At 59.1% G+C, this 20,240-nt stretch overlaps 2 protein-coding genes and 1 non-coding gene across 5 annotated transcripts in view; 1 reads left to right on the top strand and 2 right to left on the bottom strand.

The window, feature by feature from the left end:
• Positions 1-659, bottom strand: part of TMEM259 (transmembrane protein 259) — a 31,192-nt gene extending 30,533 nt beyond the window's left edge. The window contains exon 1 of one of the 2 annotated variants that reach the window (XM_034755190.1): positions 21-659. In XM_034755190.1, the coding sequence (XP_034611081.1) occupies positions 21-257 (237 nt within the window). In that variant the 5' untranslated portion in view covers positions 258-659. The remainder of the gene's footprint in view (positions 1-20) is intronic. The other variant, XM_034755189.1, reaches the window with a different exon arrangement.
• Positions 660-1,224: 565 nt separating this feature from the next.
• On the top strand, positions 1,225-1,331 carry LOC117869117. The gene has a single exon (XR_004643774.1). It is a non-coding gene; the product is annotated as a U6 spliceosomal RNA (small nuclear RNA).
• Positions 1,332-12,106: 10,775 nt separating this feature from the next.
• The window catches only part of ABCA7 (ATP binding cassette subfamily A member 7), a 46,374-nt gene continuing 38,240 nt past the window's right edge, over positions 12,107-20,240 (bottom strand). For both annotated transcript variants that reach the window (XM_034755350.1, XM_034755351.1), the window contains 9 exons: positions 19,927-20,047; positions 18,902-18,964; positions 18,497-18,603; positions 17,668-17,809; positions 17,444-17,578; positions 16,529-16,632; positions 16,064-16,156; positions 15,146-15,389; positions 12,107-14,108 (listed from right to left, as the gene is read on the bottom strand). In XM_034755350.1, the coding sequence (XP_034611241.1) occupies positions 13,965-14,108; positions 15,146-15,389; positions 16,064-16,156; positions 16,529-16,632; positions 17,444-17,578; positions 17,668-17,809; positions 18,497-18,603; positions 18,902-18,964; positions 19,927-20,047 (1,153 nt within the window). In that variant the 3' untranslated portion in view covers positions 12,107-13,964. The remainder of the gene's footprint in view (positions 14,109-15,145; positions 15,390-16,063; positions 16,157-16,528; positions 16,633-17,443; positions 17,579-17,667; positions 17,810-18,496; positions 18,604-18,901; positions 18,965-19,926; positions 20,048-20,240) is intronic.

Here is a 20,240-nt window from a genome sequence, read left to right as displayed (position 1 = left end):
TAAGTAGCCCTGCCCCTCACCTTGAGAAGGACGAAGAACTCGAAGATGCGGCGGAACGAGGGTGGGAAGAGGCGGGCATAGGTTACAGCCATCTTGAAGAAGAGGGCATGGAAGAGGCGATCGCGCACATTAATCAGGGGGTTCTGGTTGAGGTTGGGGTTCCGTACTCCCCGGTTGTTTCCGCCGGCAGCCCCACCACCCCCGTTGTTGTTCACGGGGTGATGGTGATTGTTCGCATGGGGCTGGTTCTCCGACATCCTGATCCTCTGGGGGTGGGGGAGCTAGGCGGTTAGTGTGCAAGCTTTCAAAGGCAAGAACTTGAAGGCCTGTCCCCCCTGCAGGAGCTTCAGTGGGAGAGGCTACTTTCTTCTCGGGAAGAGGGCTTTGGTGGGGTCTGTCCCCCTGAGTTTAGCCCTGTCGGTGGGGTGGGAGGACAGGGGAGGAAAAAGGCGGCTGTGCCCCTCAGGGGGAGTTTCTACCCTCTCTAAGTCTAACGCAGTTTCCCTTGGGGGGTGGGGGGTTCAGGGGGGAATGGGACCCCCGGCAGAGGGTCCTGGGGGCGAGATGCCAGAGGGGAATCGCTGCTGTTTCTGTAAGGGGGAGGGAGGGGCTCGAGGGCTACCCCCAGGAGGGTCACACCGAGGCACAGTCCCGGGGGGGGGGGGGGGGGGGGGATTGGGGGGGACCCCCGGGGGGGCGGGGGGGGGCCGGGGGGGCCCCGCGGCTCGTGGGCCGGCCCCGCGGCCATGGGGGCCCCGCTCCGCCCTGCCTCCCTCGCCGTGCCCAGGGGCCTCCTCGCGCGCCCGGCCACGCTCCGCGTCTCACTGCCCCTGGGCCAGAGCCGCCGCCATCTTCTTCCCCCTCCAGCCCCGGCCCGGACGCGACTAAGCGACAACGAGCGGGCGAGGCCCAAGAGCGGCTGCTTAATAGGGAACGCTGGGACGGTGGCGGGTGAGAGAGGCCGGGCCTTTCCAGCCTTATTTGAATATTCACATCAGGAGAGCCGCTCTGGTTCCCATCATGCACCGCGACATGAGACTGGTACAAAAATTAAAAGGATTTACGAGGATAAACATAAAAAAGCGCCACCCAACGTGTCAGACGACGTTTTTGGCCTTCTCTAATTAGGAATACATCTCTCTGTAGCAACAACGTTGTTCACCCTAATATAGAAAAACGTATGTATATGGAGGTTTAAATAGCAGTTTGGTCTCCATTAGATTTGTGCTCGCTTCGGCAGCACATATACTAAAATTGGAACGATACAGAGAAGATTAGCATGGCCCCTGCGCAAGGATGACACGCAAATTCGTGAAGCGTTCCATATTTTTGGTGGAGGCCTGGCTGGGCTTTACCCAGGTATGAGTTACTCCCCACAACTGAATACAGAGCCACTCCCTTGTGCCTGTATCAGCCTGTGCTGGGCACAGGGAGGGAGCCGCCCTCTGGGAACCTTTTACCATCCAGAGCTCAGCCCAGAGGACATGGGGATACACTGGGGAAGTCGCACCATGGGCATCATTAAGAGGTCCGCCCAGCCACCGCACCATTATAAGGCCATACCGGGGCAGACCAATGGGCCATCTAGCCCAGTATCCTGTCTGCCGACAGTGGCCAATGCCAGGTGCCCCAGAGGGAGTGAACCGAACAGGTAATGATCAAGTGATCTGTCTCCTGAGATCTATCTCCACCCTCTGACAAATAGAGGCTCGGACACCATTCCTGACCCATCCTGGCTAATAGCCATGAATGGACTTAACCTCCATGAATTTATCCAGTTCTCTTTTAAACGCTGTTATAGTCCTAGCCTTCACAACCTCCTCAGGCAAGGAGTTCCACGGGTTGACTGTGCGCTGTGTGAAGAAGAACTTCCTTTTATTTGTTTTAAACCGGCTGCCCATTAATTTCATTTGGTGGCCCCTAGTTCTTGTTTTATGGGAATAAGTAAATAACTTTTCCTTATCCACTTTCTCCACACCACTCATGATTTTATAGACCTCTATCATATCCCCCCTTAGTCTCCTCTTTTCCAAGCTGAAAAGTCCTAGCCTCTTTAATCTCTCCTCATATGGGACCCGTTCCAAACCCCTAATCATTTTAGTTGCCCTTCTCTGAACCTTTTCTAATGCCTTTTCTAGATGCTGCAGAGGGAAATGAGCCGAACAGGGCAATATTCAAGTGAGCCATCCCACGCCATCCAGTCCCAGCTTCCGGCAGTCAGAGATTTAGGGACACCCAGTACATGGCTTGTGTCCCTGACCATCCTGGTTAACAGCTAGTGCTGGTCCTATCCTCCAGGAATGCATCTAATTCTTTTGTGACCCCAGCTCTACTTTTGGCCTTCACAATATCCCCTGGCAACGAGTTCCACGGGTTGCCTGTGCATTTTGTGGGTGGTTTTTTTTTCCTTATGGGCCTTGTAGGAGGCGCATGGATTGAATTAGAACAAGGTGTTGGCTTGGCAAACAGAATGGGCGCTCCACGCGCCTACGGCACAGCTGGCCTTACCGACGCTAGGGAATGTTCCCAAACACGTTCCCCAGGGGCTGCTTGCGCTGGCTTAGCGGCAGCGGCAAGAAGCCCAAATTTAGCCAAGATGCTGCCAGCATATTTACTGCTTGCTCCTACGCTCAGCTGTCCCAGTGGCTCAAACGACTGGCGCTTGGGCCATGGTCTGGTGCCCACCAGTAGCACAGCAACATGGCCCTACAACCAACACCGAAAACGTGGCACTGTTGGCAAAGACGCTGGGAGAGCCCTGCTGGAGCCCTGAGGAGGATGTTGTATAAATACAGGCGCCCGGGGAGGAAGCAATGCTTTACCCCGGACTGAGCAGCAGCCAACAAGGAGCAGAGACGCCCACCGGGCAACACACCAGCGCCTAGCTGTGGTGGTTGGTCTCTGGCAGAGTTATCACTTTAAGTCCCAGCAACGCCTGTATTTTTTCATTCAGCGTTTGGAACCCATCCAGGGTTCTGGTGCCCAGCCCACAAATTAAAAATCACTCAGGCTGCTTAGCGACTGCTTCCGGCCCCTTGTTAAAACAGGCTTCCCAGGGCCCCCAGCACACCACACACAGCAATGGATTAACGTCGCAGTCCCCCCAGTGAGATGGGTCCCTGCCAGGATCATCCCATCCCTGGTGGCCCCAGAGGCATTTAAAAAACCCAGCACTGTGCCCCCCCCCCCCCCCCCCCGGCAACCCCCCCCCCCCCAGACTCCCCATCTGTTTAAACTCCCCCCCCAGGTCTATGTCTGGTCAAACTACTGCCTTCCATGTCTGGTTAAACTCCCTGATCCTGGGAGCTGTATCTCGGATCACAGCTGACTTCAGCACTCTGGCTAGATGCAAATCACAAAGCACCAGGTTACAGCCAAGCCCCCTTTCAGCAGCTAAATGTGACAGGGGGTGCTGGCATTAACCACTCCATTACGCTTGAGGTTCCCAGGGAGGCCGCCCCATCCCTAAATCAGCCACTGCAGCTCCTCGGGCTGGGTGTGGTCTGTGGGATGATTAACTCCAGCTGTCTGAGGGGCCTGGGAAAGGGCAGCTGGCCAAGGGCCAGTACCCCCCACCCAGCCGTGAAACAGGAGGTGCCCTGCCGAGGGGGGTGGGGCAGCAGGAAAAACCACCTCTGTTGACACCTCAAAGCTCTTGCTTTGTGAATAAATCATTAATCTATGGGCCCTTCCCATGCTTGGCCAGGTGGCTCTCTCTGCTTCACCGCAGCTGATTCTCACTGTGTCCTCATCCCACCTTGGTGCACTAAACAGTGGTTCTCAAGCCCTCTTTCTGGTCCTTTGACATACGTGACAAAGAACTCAGTGGCTCCTTGGCTCGGCACTGGCAACTGTGGAAAGGCGCCTTGCGACTACGGAGCCGTTCCGAGCTCCAGTGAGGGCCAGTTGGTTCTCTGCTGCAACTCAACATCCCACCTGGTGCTGACAGAGAGCTGTGCCCAAGATGCTGACTGCAAGAAGTCTGGCCTTGCTGCTCCCTTCAGTCACAAGCCCCAGAAGACCCAACTGCCCTGGGTGAGGTGACCTGGGAATAACTTTCAAACCCGTCAGCAAAATAATTGTAACTTGTTTTAGCCCTTTCATAAATAACCACTACAGGCTTTTGAAGCAATCTGTGCGATCTGGCTTGACGGGTTCACCCCACAGCACGCTCTTCTGGGCCTCATTCCCTCAGAGCAAAATCTAGCCATCGAACTGAAGCGGGAGCCCAAATGCCCATTGTCTCAAATCCCTTTGCGGGGCCACGAGCAGGTTTCAGGGGGGCCGCCAATAGACCTGTTGGGGCCCAGGGCAGAAAGCCGAAGCCCCCCCCCCCCACCTGAGGCTCCAAGTCCTGCCACCCGGGGCTGAAGTTTAAGCTGAGCAACTTAGCTTCGCGGGGCCCCCTGTGACATGGGCGCCAAGCAGCTGGCCTGTTTGCTACCCCCTAATGCTGGCCCTGGCTTTTATATGCAGAAAACAGTTGTTGTGGCACAGGTGGGCCGTGGAGTTTTTATAGCAATACGCCTTTTATTGAAGATACAACAATTAACACACACACACACACACACACACACGATTTTATAGTGACCAGTCTAGAGTCCGGCTCCATCTACTGGCCAGCTTGGTTGATCACGGGTAGGGAGGACCCGGGTGCCATCAGTCATGACATGATGCTCCGGGGAAGTCTCGGCAGGACGAACCGAACGTTTCATGGCAAGGCCCCCTGTTTATATAGTGATTTTTTTTATTGGGACCGAGGAGTTTTGCACCGTTACGCTGCGATTAGTTGTTGTTTGACGAGTGCTTGGGTTGTTTTAAATTGTTTTTATATGGTATTACAGCTACTTTGGTCCTAGTGAGAGGAGCCTGTTTTATTTTTAGAGTCGTCAATTTGCCCTTTTCTGACATTTTACTAGGGGCGTGTTGCAACCTCCTGGAGCCCTCGTGTCTGTTTCCATTTTTTTTTCCTTGTACATCTGGTTCAGCGATGGCTTTCACACTTATTTTTTTACACACACGTTCCTTATTTACACACACAACAGGATTACTTTACACACAACATTTTAAACAGGCCCATCAAGTTGCAATGCACCAGAAAACCAGCATGGCATTCTTTGGCTGATTTTAAAATGCTGAACCTACAACAAAGCAGGGACTGTAAAAACGTCTGTTACTGCCTTGAAATCAGCCCAGACACAGATTCCGGCCGATGCATCTTTACCAAATGGCCCATTTAGGCCCATTCCTTTTCGCTATTTAAAGAGGGTGGCTGGCAGGATATAGGTAAATCATACACCAATACATTTAATGCATGCTACATTATTATTTTTTTATTTCAAATGATACAAAATACCAACATAAAATGTTACGACTACAACACAAGCCCTGTATGAGGACAGACGTCCCTGCCGGCGACTCTCTGTTGGCCTCAAGAGCCTACGCTGAGGACAACCTCCCGGGGCGTTCTGGGAGCGACAGCCATGTGACCCTACTGCAGAAGCGGGCTGCCATATTGAAAGCAAGGATGGGCTGAAGCCAAGGCGTGTGGCTGCACGTCGCCCTGCCCTGGGGCGTGGTAGGAGGCCCGCGCCAGAGCGCTTTGTTGATCCAGGCTGTTTGTGTTGCTACTGGTGCCGTGGCCTTTGAGCTCCAGTCAAGCCTGGGGGTGCTCAGCTAAGGTGGAGCCCCGCAGAGGGTGGGCAGAGCAGCCCATGGAGGGCAGGAAGAAAGCCCCGGTGAAGGTCTGTTCATCCAGGTGCCTGCAGACACGGGGATCCCACCCCCCCCAAAGCAGTGCTGGAGGCCTCAAAGGGAATGTGCCGGACGGCTGCACCGTCACATGCTGCCCCAGGCCTTGACCATTAGCTGATGCACCCGGACGCCGCTCCAGCTCCCCCTACAAAAGCCAGATTGGTGTTCCGGAGCCCCTCACGCCCTGCCCCAAAGAGCCCCTCTGCACGCGAGCCCATCGGCCGGGTGGGAACGTGCCCCACAAAGTCACAAAGTCTATGGCCAACCTTTCCAAGGAGGCGGTGAGACCCTGCCCCGCCTGTCACCAATACAGACCAGCATTGGCCTGGCTGCTCCTGGACACCAAAGTCCTCTTAACTATTATATTGTCCAGAGGCTCCGAAGCCTATTGGCTGTATTGGGCCCCTGATCAAAGCAAATACCTCCTTGACCTTTGCAAAAACAATATCCTCCCCCTTGCTGCGGCAGCTGGTCTGCTGCAGCCAGTGCTGATCCCAGCGAGTGGCATCTCCTGGTGTCCAGCGGTTTCCCCCCCATATGTGTTACCCACCTGCTGGCCATAGGCTCACACACAGCCTGCAAGGGAGGCGCATGGCTCCCTGCTGGCCATACGTCCAGCGCCAAGCATAACGGGGCCATGGCCTCTAGAAACTACTGTAAATCTAATGCTAATAAATACCAGTATGAGGCAGCTACGGGGAGGGGTGCTGCAGGTGAGGGAGCATAAGAGGGCATCATTAGCGTGGGGGCAGGGAGAATAGCAGAATAAGGGCTAGGGAGTGGGAGGTTTGGGGGTCATGGGGAAAGGGATGGAGGCTGTCCTGAATGAGAGGCAGTGCGGTCTAATGGTTAAAGCACTGGGTTGGGAGACTTGCATTCTATTCTTGAGTCTCCCACAGTTCTGCCTCTGGTAAGTCCCAGCCCCCCCGCTTGGTGCCTCAGTTTCCTCATCTGTAAAATGGGGATAATGTGACTGCCCTCCCTAGCTCTTCACTAGACAGGCTGGTGTGCACTGTGCTGGATGACTGGGTGGGCTAAGAGAATGGGCACCAGGTGCAGCCCGAGTGGCAATCCGGGAAAGGGCCCAGGGTGCAGGGGGTGCTCAGTAGAGTGCAGGGTGTGTTGGGGGAGGGGGTTACAGGCAGAGGAACGAGAACAGGGAGCCAGAAGTAGAAGCCTTGTGACTGAGTCATTCTAGTAAAACCCTTGGCACTGGCCCATGTGAGCAATTCCACCTTAAGAGGTGCCCGTCTGGGCCCCACCCCACCCCCTGCAGCAGGCAGGCTGGGCCAGGACTGGGACTGAAGCTGGCTCTTTGGTGGATGAGCTGGCTGGGTCCTCGGGCTCCGTTCATTGCTTGGTTACTCTCCGAGTCGGCACAGAGCAGGGGGCAGGCTGGGCTGGAACAATGGCTGGCATCCAGCCGCTGGTGCAGGAGGTTCACTGGTGACAGGGCCACGGGTGCTCCAGGGCGCAGACCGATTCCGGGGGGCAGGTGGATGGATCTGTCCAGAGGAGAGGCACCAGGGCACGGCCCATGCTGGGAACCTCCGACCTGTCTCCATGAGCTGCCAGCCACGTCCTCCTCCTCCGGCAGCAGCTCTCTCCATCTTCCCTCCTTTGGCCTAAACCCCTTCCCCCTCTGTTTTAGTTCCCCCTCCACCAGTACCACCTCTGCCAAAGAAAGTTCTGCCTTCCTCCGGGGCAGGAGAACGAAGCCACACTACAAATGGGCTTGGGCCACCAGAAGAGGGGAAGAGCTCAGCAGAAGTTACCACCCATCATGTGGACGGACCTGGTGTTCCACCTCCCCCCATGCCAGCCGCCGCTGGAAGGTACGGCTTAGGTATAACCCCCATCCCCGGCAAGCCTGAATGATTCCAAAGGACCTTACAGGTAAACCGTGTGTGTGTGCATAGATATCGAAATGCAGCCTCCTCTGGGGTGGTACACTGGAGCTGTTTAACCGCTGCACAGCTATTGTATAGCACAGGGAAGCGAAGAAGAGCATTGCATCCACCTCGAAGCGTGGGGTTCGGGGGGGCGGGGGGCTGGGCAGCTGCTGGAGGAGCCAGCCGAACTCAGGCTCTGCTCCCATCTGGGTGTGATGTCAGGGCACAGACACAGCTAAGATTAACAGGGAGCAGGAAGCGCCTTCCCTGGGCGGTGGCACTCACACTTCTGAGAAGAGGGATTTAAAAATAACCCACCCAAATGGCTTCCTTCGAGGGGAGCTGGCACCAGGCATGGCTGAGAGCCTGGGTTCTGGGCAAAGATGGGCAATGTTCAGCGTTCCTCTTTAAATTCCAGACCTCCCCCTGGTGAAGGCAAGAGAAGCCTGGAGATCAGCTGGGCCCCTAGGGCAGGTGTCAGACTCCTCTGGTAGGGGGCACAGGACGGGCAGGCGGAAAGAGAGAAAGAAGCTAGCTCCTCGGGCCACGGCCCCCATCCTTGAACACAGGAGAGGAGGAACAGGGTCTTCTCCAACCAGCTGCAGCACTTCAAAGACTCCTGCAGAGGCCCTGTCTGCTCCACAGGTGCCCAGGGATGCAGCCAGCAGGGAGAAGCCCAAGCTCAGGAAGATCTTGGTCGACCTTCGCCCCGTCCTGGAGAACGTTATGGAGCCCTGGGACTCTTGGGAGGGGCGTTCAGAGACGAGGAGCGTCCGTAGCGCTGGGAGCTCTCCCCGGGAGCGTGGACAGCCCAGCAGGGGAGGCCGCGATAGCAGAGGTGGAGCCAGCGCCGTAGAAGATCAGACTCACCGGGTCCCCTCTCTGCCTCCCATAGCAGCCCAGCCCAGAGACAGCGGCCAGGCTGCCACGGGGCAGGAGCCGCACCTTAGCCAGGCGCCGGCTCCGAGAGATGGCGCGCTCGCCCGCCGGGCTGCGGCGAGGCGGGAGCCCCCGGCTCCAGTGTCCTTCCCGAAGATAAGCCTCCAGCCGGAGCCAACGGAGCAGCTACCGCCCCCCGAGCGGAGCAGCTCGGCAGAGATGGTGAGTGCCAGCGCCTGCTGCTCCCTCCGCTCTGCCCTGTGGCCACCAGCCCCAGAAGACCAGGCCCAGCCAAACAAAGCCCTGCAGCAATTCGTACCAAGCCCAGGCATGCGATTTTCCACAAGGAAGGGATGAACGAAGGGGCCTTAAAAGGAACAGTGGGGGGTGCCCCCAACCTCCCCCCAACACAAACACACTGGATTTGCTTAGGGATGTTGGAACGCGGCCACCATGGGGCCTCCGGTTGCAGTGAATCCGTGCAGGGGTGAGGTGGGGGTGCACATCTTACAGGGCTCGCTTCTCCCTCTCTTTTTCTCACCCAGGCTGGAGCTGGCAGCCTCCTGAGGCCAGAGCGCTCCCCAGACATCCAGCTCCCCACCCGCCTGCTCCTGCAGCGACTCCAGGAGACCACGACCAGCCAGAACCACCAGCTGATCACGCAGGCGCTGCAGTCTCTGCGCAAGGAGCTGCAGGGGGAAGCGCCTGCCTCGCCCAGCGAGTAAGTGAACCCCACGGAGATGTCAAACCCAGCGCTGCCTGCTCTCGGCCAGCCCCCTGCAGTGCCCCAGATCCTGCATCTCAGCTGGGGCCAGGGGAGGCGGAACAGAAGGGAGAGCACAGGGCTGGGGATCAGGGAAAACTCCAGCAGCCAGTGACAGTAACCCTCTGCCCATCTCTCCTACCTTCCACCCCGGGATCTCAGAGGGTTTTGCAGACACTCAGCTAAGCCTCACCCTGGGGGTAGCTAGCGCCAGACCCAGTTTACTGAGGGGGACAGGACTTGCCCAAGCTCACTCAGCAAGTCCAGACCAGGAATAAGAACCCAGGAGTCCTGGCTCCCACTCCCCTGCGCTAGTCACTAGACCCCACGCTGTGATTGCCCAGAGAACTGCATGCAAGCCCTAAGTGAGGATCTCCTGCCTGGGCACATGGAGAGGGGCTCCCTTACCCTTACTACCAAACTGCTCCCATGGGGAGATAATACACAGCTGGGGGGGGGGGAGGCTAGGCAAGGACCAGGCTTCCACCCCAGCACCAAGGGGCTGAGCCCAGCTAGCATGACCCCACTGTCTCCTTGCAGAGGGGTGAGGTGGCGTTTGCTCCGGGAGCCTACGCTGACCAGGAAGGATGGCAGGAACAGGAAGGCCGTGGGGCTGCATCCTACGGCTGCTGAAAGGAGACTGGTGAAGCTCACCTGGAGGACAGGCAGGTGAGCCACTGGGACAGCCGCGGGGGGTGTCTTCCTTCTCAGCCATGCTGGCTCCCGTGGGTCCTCAAAGCCACCCTCCTTCCAGCCCCATATCCCTCTGCAGGGACCACCGTGTACCCCTCATCCTACCCCTGCAGACCATGGCATCCTGAGACTCAATCCCGTAACCGGGCCAGGGAGCTGGAGAAGGAACATAAGGGTAGGGAACCTGCCTTCAGCAGGTCCCAGAGTAAGGCGAGGCCTAGGGATACCACCCTGGCTGGCAGGTCAGGTGTGTGCCAGCAGGTCCCAACACACTCCAACTTTCCCAAATACCACAAGGGCACGATGCCTCCCAGAGCACAATGAACTCAGGCCTCTGACATGCCAGCCCCGGACAACAGCTGTATTGCCACCCTGGCAGCGAGATCATTGTCCTTTTCAAGCCAACGTGACGGTGTCCTAGGAACCGGACAATCCAGCGCAGGCAGGTCTGTAGCCGCAGCGAGACAGGGAGGGGGCAGTGGGGTTTGGCAAAGGGCCCCTGCAGGAGAATGAGATGGGGCAGAGCCAGCAACCACAGGACATTCCTGCCTGGACAGGATCTGCCCCCCCCGCCGAGCCCAGTCCAGCCAGAGGATAGGGCCAAAACAAGACCAGTCACATTCCCCGAGCTAGGGGAGCAGTTCCCCGGTGCTGGCATGTACCATGCAGTCACCCATGAGGCCCAAAAACGCCTCTAGCCCCATCAGCATGCACGATCCCCTGCGTCTGTGCTGTCATGAAGGCATCTCCCCGGAGGCTAAGGAGTGTGGTGCCATCCCGTGGCCCCAGACTGCCCCAGGGGACGGAGGTATCCACCATAGGGTCCAGGGAGCTTTCCTGTGAGTCGGAGGTGTTTTGGGCCAGGGACACTTGCTCACTAGGACCTGGACTAAGGCCTCCAGCTCCGTTTCCTCGTTCCTGGCATCGCCTCCCCCATTCTCTTCCAGCCCCATTGCTGGCAACGCCAGGGAGGCAGCCTGCCCCCAAATCCACCGCTGACAGCCCCACGCCGAGAGCAGCTTCAGCCATGCAAACCTGCTCCGTCCCACGTCAGAGCAGCACCGCCCTGCTGGAGGAGAACACAGCGAGCCCAGCGCAGAGCCAGAGAAGATGCGGGGGAAGATCCAGGATTCAGCGGTTGCTGGATCAGTTGGCCCCAAGACGGACACTTCTCACCCAGCACAGGCCCCTTTGGGCCAGCTCCTGAACCTCTGGCCACAGTGAAAGAGCCAGAGGTTCCTAGACCCACACGGCCAGGAAGACCCCAGCTCTACACCAAGGACTGGCCTTCCCCCACTGCTGCCTGGCCTGACACTCTGCCTGATTGGCCCTGACCTTCTTACTCCACCCCGGCCACCTGTGAGATAGCTCAGCTGGGAGTTAACCCCCTGCTGGCCGGTGATCTGTAGCCATTGGATGGTGGTCCGCTCCTGTGCGCCCCCATCCCCCAATGAGGACCAAGCGGGATGTGTGCGTGACGGGGACCGAAATGTAAAGGCCACCTCTCTGAACCAGAGAAAAAGAAGTCTGTTGGTTCCATGGGGTGTAATTAACCTCTGGAACTCGCTGCAGGTATAGAGAAGAGAATCCAATGGTTAGAGGTGGGGGGAGCAGTCAGGACTCCTGGGTTCTGTCCCAGCGACCACAGGCAAATCGCTTCTCCTTGGGCCACAATTTGCCCTTCTGCCCGATAAAGGATATTAAACACAGGGCCTGGGGGGTTAATTCTTTGCAGGGTAATGAAAACCTTCCGCTAGAAGATGCTACCTTACATTAGGCCCCTATGCACTAGGGCAGCAGGTGGGTTAGGAACTCTTAGCGGGTGGCTAGCACCTGGGAGACTTGACTGCAATTCCCAGCTCTCCCAGTGACCTTGGACAAGTGGCTGAGGGCTCGATTTGTAACCCTGGCCCTCAGTTCCCATCTGTGCTGGGGGGTTTACAGCCCTGCCCGGCCTCGCAAGGGGGGTAGCGAGGATAAATACACTCAAGATTGGCAGCTACTCAGAGACTATGGAAACAGGGCTGGCTAAGGGCCCTAGATCACAGAACGGGGGAGGAAAGAGAGAGACGAAGGACTAGCTGGAGAATGCCCAGCTAGAATCATTCCACCCACAGGCTGGGGGTTATTGTGTGCGTATATTTAATTCGCTTCGTATTTCACGTGAATCTTCACAGACTCTGCTCTATAAATACCAGAAAACAGACCAGCTATGTGAGAGAGCCCAGCCCCAGTGCCCTCAGGAGTGCCCGGGCAGAGCGGACCAGGTGTGGGGGCAGGCGCACGCCTCTTTGGGGCCTGGGGCCAGCGTTGTGTGGAGAAGTGTCGGCTCAGTTGTCTGTAACAGTCGGCTGAGGCGCGGCGATGCCCCAGCCCGGCCTAACGCCCGGGGCCCGGGCCAGAGTACGTGGTCAGCGGCCATTGCCCGCTTCTTGGACCCTTGGGAGAAGAGGCTGGCCATTGCCACGGCAACATGGTCACTGGCCTGGGCCATTTTAAAATGGGAGAATACAATACTCAGCTGGTGGGTGGGGCTGGTGGTGAGAGTGGGCGGAGTCTGTGGTAGGGCAGCACCCGGGCCGAGGGGAGCATGCGACATCGTCCTTGGGGAGGGGAGGTCAGTGCATCGTTAGTGACGGATGGACAGAAAAGCAGGCGGCCTTGGAGAGGAGGCGGGTATCAGCTGTTCTCTCCTCCAAAGGGGGAGGAGGCGAAGACTGGCCGAGCGAGGGCAGCTGCCCCTCCAGGGAAGGTGCCAGGAATCAGGGACCAACTCCCGATCATTGAGACCTTCACCACTGATGCCACCAGGAGCCAAGATCTGGCCCATGAACAGCCAGGAGGGGAGGTGGCTGGGGAGCCTCGGAGCTCGCAGACCTCCCCGCCTAGGGACAGCTCAGGCTCCAGGCAGGGGCATAGCATCTAGCGACCTCATGCTGGGCGAGTGACGGTCCGAGGAAGGAGTAATGCAAGGGGATGTTCCACGGGAGGCCCCCAGTGGATGCAGCATGCTAAGGGGCAGGGCAGAAAGGAGGGGCTCACGGCCCAGGCAGACGAAGGAGTGTTACCGACGGGCTCCCAGCCAAGGCCCTGTGGGAGGAGGGATGGTAGCTGCAGCATGGGGAACGGAGGGAAAATGGAGCACCCTCCCCAGGAAGAGAGGGGATCCCTGAGATCACACTGCTGGTGAGGGCCTTGCAGTCACTGGGGGTGGGGGACAGCCCCACGGCCTGTTCAAACAGCAGAATGTAGCGAAGGGCGGGGGGGGGTGACCAAGGACCCCACAGAGTCCAGCCAAGCTCCCCCTTTGTGCGTCCGAGCGGCTGGGTTTAATGGGGGTAGGTCTCTGAGACAGGCCCCTAGGCCCTACCCGGGTGGGGGGAAGTGCACAGAGCTGGGCAGGGCAAGGGGTGAAATCCCCCCTGGCCCACTCAGAACTGGGGCAGGGCCCAGTACAGACACCAAGCGAGAGCTGTACGTGCAGCAAGGAGCCGGCCACAGGAGCCCGATGGGCCCAGCCTGGGATTCAAACTCCGGGCAGAGGTGGGCGCTGGAGCCCTGGGAGTGCAGGAGCCAGATCCCACCTCCTCCTTGCCACTTAAGGCATAAGGAGCCCAGCCCACCCCTTGCTCCCTGGGTGGGGGGTGACTCACAGGAAAGCTCCCTGCACCCTAGGGTGGGGGCTTGGCAGGAGCTGCTCCCGGAGGGCACCGTGGAGTTGGGCACTACCCCCTCTGCGCTGTTGATTCAGGTTTAAGGGGCTCTGCGGTGCTCCCCTGGGGGGACAGCCATGGACGTGGGGCAAGGACCATCAGCTGGGGGCCTCTGCCCCCTACGAGCAATGGGTGTTTTATTGATTCAGGTTTAGGGGTTGGTGGGGCTTTCCCTCCACTCCTCCTTGCTCCAAGCAGGAGGAGCCCTGGTGCTATAAGGGAAGCCCCCCCACCCCGGATTTTGGCTGCACTCCTGGGCAGGGGAGGGTCTCAGACGGCACTCTCCTGGTAGCTGTCGTCCTCCAGGAAGTGGGTGATCCTCTTCCAGGGGCCAGGGGGCTCGGGCTCAGACGGGGGCGCCAAGTCCGGCAGGGGCTCGTCGTCGCTTTGGTCCTTGGCGAAGTGAACAAACACCTGGCGGGGAAGGGACGAAAGCAAGAGTCAGGCAGGGCGACAGGCAGGCTGGCCTAGTAGTCACAGCCTTGGACTCATGAATTGAGTAGTGTCTGGTTCACCATGGACCTCCACTCTCCAGGCTGAACGGAATGCTAATGAAGGACTGTGAGAATTCAGAAAGAGAAAAGTAACAGAAAAAGGTAAACAGCAGGCCGGGTAGGGGACGGGACTAGCTGGAGGGGCACGTCGAAAGTTTGCTGTGGTGCATTTGGGGGACGAAGAGGACACCCTGGTATCCTTCCCCGAGTAGGTAAACGCACAGTGAATTTGCTACATGACAGGGGGGTCTCAAGCAGGCTCGGCTGAAAATGCTGGAGAGAAATTTGGGTGAGAGACACTTCTTTAAATGGGAGGAGACCCAGCTAGTTAAGCGGAGGCTCTAGAAAACGGGGTAGGGTTTCGTGTTCTATGTAACCCTTTGTTTCCAATATTCTCACCCGCTGTCACTTGAATCTCTGCTCTTTGGTCGTGCACTTAGCCTGGGTTTCACTGTCAATACATGGACGTGTGGAGCATTTGCAGAGCTGCATCCCAGGCCATCGCTAGTGAGCTGGCGTGTGCCGGCTATGGGAATGCCCAGAGGGTTCGGTGGACAAGGGGCTGGACTCAGCAGGGAAGGCTCTGAGGGCTCGGCTGAGCCTATCGCTAAGCCGTACAGAGGGAGCAAGGCCGGCGGGGGCCTGGGAGGCAGGACTGGCGTTACCAGTGGTTGGTAGTTTCAGGGCGCTGACCCACGGCAGGCACAGACAAGACGCCTCATGCTAAGGGCAGGTGGGGGTGAGGCGCCTCACAACGCTGAGAACCCCTGGGGAACATCCCAGCTGTTGGGAAGACGCTCTCCCAGGTGGTGTCCCAGCTGGCACCTACGGGGTTAAGAGGACAGTCCCTTACACTCAAGGTATGAGAAACATCCATTTATTTGATCCTGGTCCACAGGGGGGCGCTGCAAACCCCAAGGCTGGAGGAGAGGGGCAGAGATCGGGCCCTGGCCTCACCTGGTCCAGTGTGGTTTGGGACACGGAGTAGTCCTCAATGCGGTAGGTGCCCCTGTGAGCGGACAAGATGCTGAAGATCTTGGCCAGGGAGCAGCTCCGAGAGGGAAGCTGGTATTGCAGCATGCAGTGGTGTCTCTCTTTGAGGACGATGCCGGGGAAGGAGTCCTGGATGAACGTCTCCACGGGCCGCAGGTCCGGGCTGGGGCCCGACACCCGCAACGTGATCGTGTAGCCGTCGCCGAACCTACGGCAAACAGGCAGGCGGGTCTGCTCATGCACACGCCGGGGACTGACAGCTCCGGAGAGCGGCTCCAGGGGTTAGCACGGCGGGAAGCTCTCTGAGCTCCAGCCACCCGGGGGAGTTACCCCAGCCAGGGAGGGGAGCAGGAGCTTTGGGAGAGGAGACGCAGATGCACTGACCCCCTGCTGGAGTCCTCTGGTTCAGCCGCAGATCGGGAGCAGCAGGGAATTTCCCGCCCCACACGCGGGCCTCGACCCTGACCCATTCGTTCCCTGGCCACCAGGCTGGGGGCAATCAGTGCTAATAGCGAGGGTGGTGTCTTGCAATCAGGACCACTAGGGGACTGGACCGAGACCACCAGACTCATTTCAGGGACTGCCAGATGGCAGTAACTGGCGCACGCTAATGCCCTGGGCTGGATTCGAACCGGCGCCCTAGAGGTGAGCCCTCCCCAGCCAATGCCCAAGGTGCTGGGACTGCCAGCTCCCTGAGGAGGATTCATTAGGGGGAGCGGGGGGTGGATTCAGCTCCTTCCTTCCCTGCCTCAGGAAAGCGACACCGGCATGAACATTCCCTCTCCACCCCGCCAAGGTCTCTGCAACGTTCCCGGCACAGCTCGGTCCCTAGCAGGCCACTCGCTCCGCGCCGGCTTTCCCGGAGAGATGCCGCCGAGTTACCTGTTCTTCAGGTGCTGCACACTGCCCAGGCAGCGGAACCGGCCGTTCACCATGATGGCCATGCGGGTGCACAGGGCTTCGCACTCCTCCATGCTGCCCGGAGGGAAGAGGTGATGGCGTGAGCGCCCCCGACTCAGCACCCCCACACTTCTCCCCTGCCCAACAGCCCCCCATGTTTGCTTCCACTGGGCCCTTCCCTGGCGGGGGGGGTGTGTCAGTTTATCCCTGCCAGGGAGTGGGAGAGCAGCAGCGCCCCCGCTGCAAACCCCTGGCTCAGCCACAGATCAGGGGCAGCAGCGCTGGCTTCCCTGCCCCTCCCCCATGCCTCAGCTCTGCCCCCCTACCCTGTGCATGGCACAAGGGGAATCACTGCAAAAGGGCGGATTGACGGCTACTCGCCTGCGTGGGGGTGGGGTGGGCTAGTTACTGATCCCCAGGGACAAGCAGCTCAGGCCTTTCCCTTACCTGTGGGAGGTGAGCACCACGGACCTGCCCTCTTTGATCACGCTGAGGATACAGTTCCACAGGAACCGCCTGGCTCGCGGGTCCATCCCCGTGGTCGGCTCGTCCTGCAACGAGCCCCGAAAGCAGCTTTGGGTCAGGCCTGGCCCTGTCCGGACCCAGGGTGCGTCGGGGAAGCACGGCGGGCTTGGCACCGAGGCCCCTGGGCACCGCTGCACGCAGGGGCAGGTGTAAATGCCCGGTGCGCCCAGGGCCGGAGCAGTGTGAACGAGGACTGGAGCCAGGGGCTGGAGGGCAGCAAGGCCCCCAAGCGATAGCCCGGAGGGCTCTACTGCTCCATCCACAGCCTGGGCCCGGGAACAGAGCCCGACCGGGGAGGTTTAAAACAAATAAAAGGAAGTTGTTCTTCACACAGCGCACAGTCAACCCGTGGAACTCCTTGCCTGAGGAGGTTGTGAAGGCTAGGACTATAACAGGGTTTAAAAGAGAATTGGATAAATTCATGGCGGTTAAGTCCATCAATGGCTATTAGCCAGGATGGGTCAGGAATGGGGTCCCTAGCCTCTGTTTGTCAGAGGGTGGAGATGGATGGCAGGAGAGAGATCACTTGATCATTACCTGTTTGGTTCACGCCCTCTGGGGCACCTGGCATTGGCCACTGTCAGTAGACAGGATACTGGGTTGGATGGACCTTTGGTCTGACCCAGTCTGGCCGTTCTTATGTCAGTTACATCAAGGCTGCGTCCCCATGTTCTTATGTTAAATAACCATGCAAATCAACAGGGCTGGGGTTTGCACAATGCAGACAACCGTGCAAATGAGCTGCCTTCCCCCCCTCATCCGACGGCAGCTGGAGGGGGCTGACTCAGAGCGCAAGGGGTACCGTCCAGGCACCCATTGCTGCCCGGCAGCACTGACCAGGAAGACGACCGGCGGGGCACCGAGGAGGGCGATGGCCGTGGAGAGCTTGCGTTTGTTTCCCCCGCTGTATCCCCCGGCGGGTCTGTCGGCGTACTGCACCAGGCCCAGCGTGGAGACCCCCCACTGAGCCACCTGCAGGGAGAGAAGCACAGAGGCTGAGGAGCCAGGAGGCGTCTCTCCTGCTTTGGGGGGGGGGCGGGAAGGGGAGGGGGAGCTTTTACCCTGGGCGTCTCCTCCTCGGGGACACCGCGCAGGTGGCAGTAGAACTCCAGGTGCTCCCGTCCCGTCAGCAGGTCGTTGATGGCGTCAAACTGGGGGCAGTAGCCCATGTTCTGATGGACCGACTGCAAGTCGCTGAGCACGCTGCGAGGGCAGAGAAACCGAGCTGCTGGAGGGGGCGTCCCGCAGCGGAGCCCAGGGGAAACCGATCCGCAGGGAGGGGAGGGGGCGTCCCGCAGCGGAGCCCAGGGGAAACCGATCCGCAGGGGGAGCCCAGGGGAAACCAATCCACAGGGAGGGGAGGGGCGTCCCGCAGCGGAGCCCAGGGGAAACCAATCCGCAGGGAGGGGAGGGGTGTCCCGCAGCAGAGCCCACCGTGCTCTGGAGAGGGGCTAGGAGAATGGGGCGTCCCCAGGGCTGCCAGAGCCCAGCAGAGCAGCCTGAGGGCAGGAGGAAGGGGCGTGTGTGTCGATGACTCGGTTCTCGTGCTAGTGCAACATGCGCCCGCCTCATAGCTCCACCACACACACACACACACACACACACACACACACAAACACACACACACACAGACCCCCTCTCCCATCTGCACAGCCCTGACCCCACCCAGTTCCCCACAGAGCTCCCCTCTGTACCGTTTCCCACCCATCCCCCAGCTAGGTGCTCCCCTGTCCTTCCCCCCCATTTCGTCCTGTAATACTCACCTGTCCCGTTCACTGGGGCCCGCACCTGGCCCCCCATGAACTCGTCTGCACTTACCCGTCATCCCTGCCTTCACCCCCCCCCAGCAGTGCTCGCTTGCCCCCCCCTCGCCTGCCCCTCCCCACTCACCTGTGCCCTTTCAGACAGGCATCTCCTAGGGTCACCTCGGTGTCCCCCGTCAGCATTTTGAAGGTGGACGTCTTCCCAGCGCCGTTCACCCCCAGGAGACCGAAACACTGCGCCGGGATTGAACACAGGGTTAAAGGCAAACTGTCCCCTAAGCCGCCCACCCTGCCTGGCTCCCCCCTTCCAAGAGGCACGGAAGGGAGAACAGCACTTGGACTGGGGCTCAGGGCCAGGATTTGGGGGGGCCTGTCACCTCTTCCTCTCTAGGACACACTCGCTGGACTGTCTGTTCCATCCCCGGTGTGACACGGGCCTAAGCCAGCTGCTTCCCCCCACCGACCTGCTTCCGAATCTCGCTGCACCGACCAGGGCTGCCTGCCCTTTGAATCCCAACCACAGCTGCCTTACCTCCCCTGGGGGGATTCCCACACACAGGCGGTCCACAGCCGGCTTCTTCCTCGCCCGGTACACCTGAAAGAGAGAGCAGAGAAAAAGCCTGAAAGCCGCATCCCAGGCCGGAGGCCTGGAGCACGTGGGGAGAGGGCAGAGTCATGTGCTTGTGCGGGAGCTTCCCCCCCCATGCGAATGCAGGCCAAGCACCTGCCACAGCGAGCGGGCGGACCCCCGGTGAACATCGCATGAAACCCCACCGCCTCCTGGTGCTCTGAATCGTTAGCTGCAGGGCTGCCGGGCTGGTGACAAGGAGAAGAGTTCTAATTCCTGGCAGGAAGCGGTCATCGTCCTTGGAAAGACCCAGCGAGCGCCGGGGGAATCGCGGGCGAGGGTGAATTGAAAATTTGTCACCAAAACTTTTTTTTACAGGACACTGGGTGTGTGATGAACCGAACGTATTCGCAGGAAGGGTCTGCGTTCATGGGGAAACTCAGATGATTGTCAGAGAAAACGCACAGCCCCAAACCGAAATATTCCCATTTGGCTATCGCTGCCGCAGAGCCTCATGGGATGTGTAGTTCGATTGCCTCATCTTTCCGCTCTCCTCTATGGGTTGGGGGCCCCTGCTTGACTGCATCTCCCATGATGCACCATGGCCAGGGACTCCCCAGGTGCACTGCCTGCCCTTTCCAAAGGGGGGGGGGATTGTGGTGGTTCATGGGAGATGTAGTCCAATCAGGGGGGGCCTGGCCCATAGCAGAGAATGGGGCCCTGTGGCAGCATTTCCAACCTGAGATTTGTTGATATTTGAACAGCTGCCAAAAAATAATAAAAAATAATAAATTTTCCACAGAATTTTTTTTCATTTTCATTACATTTTCCCATAAAACAGAAAGAAGTGGCACAAGGAAGAACCACGTCCTCCTCTGGGGGTGACAGTGAGAGGTGGATGGTGATGTCCCCTCCGCCCCCACCCCCAGCTGAGGAACAGGCTGCCCCAGGAGTGGAGTCACTGCCCAGTTCCCCCACCCCCTCCTCACCTTGGTCAGGTCATGCAGCACCAGGATGTCTCCCTGCCGTGCTCCGCTGGTGATCTTCTCCCGCTCCCTGGCCACGTCCTCGTCCTCCCCGCCCAGAGGGGGAAGTTTAACGGCAAAGGGTCTGAAGGGAAGGAGGGGGAACGGTTCAAACCAGGATGCGAATGGAGGGTGACGTCCCACTAGGGCGAGCGGTGTGGAACAGCACGTTGGGCCGCACGGTTGCCATGACACCCAGACCTAGCACGGGCTCTAGGGAACTTGGAGATCCCATGAACGGTGCTGGAATCCCGGGGGGTTCTTGACCTGGGGGCTGC

This window comes from Trachemys scripta, chromosome 22, assembly GCF_013100865.1.
Source record: "Trachemys scripta elegans isolate TJP31775 chromosome 22, CAS_Tse_1.0, whole genome shotgun sequence".
Lineage (NCBI taxonomy): Eukaryota > Metazoa > Chordata > Testudines > Emydidae > Trachemys > Trachemys scripta.
This window is presented reverse-complemented; position numbering and strand designations above follow the sequence as displayed.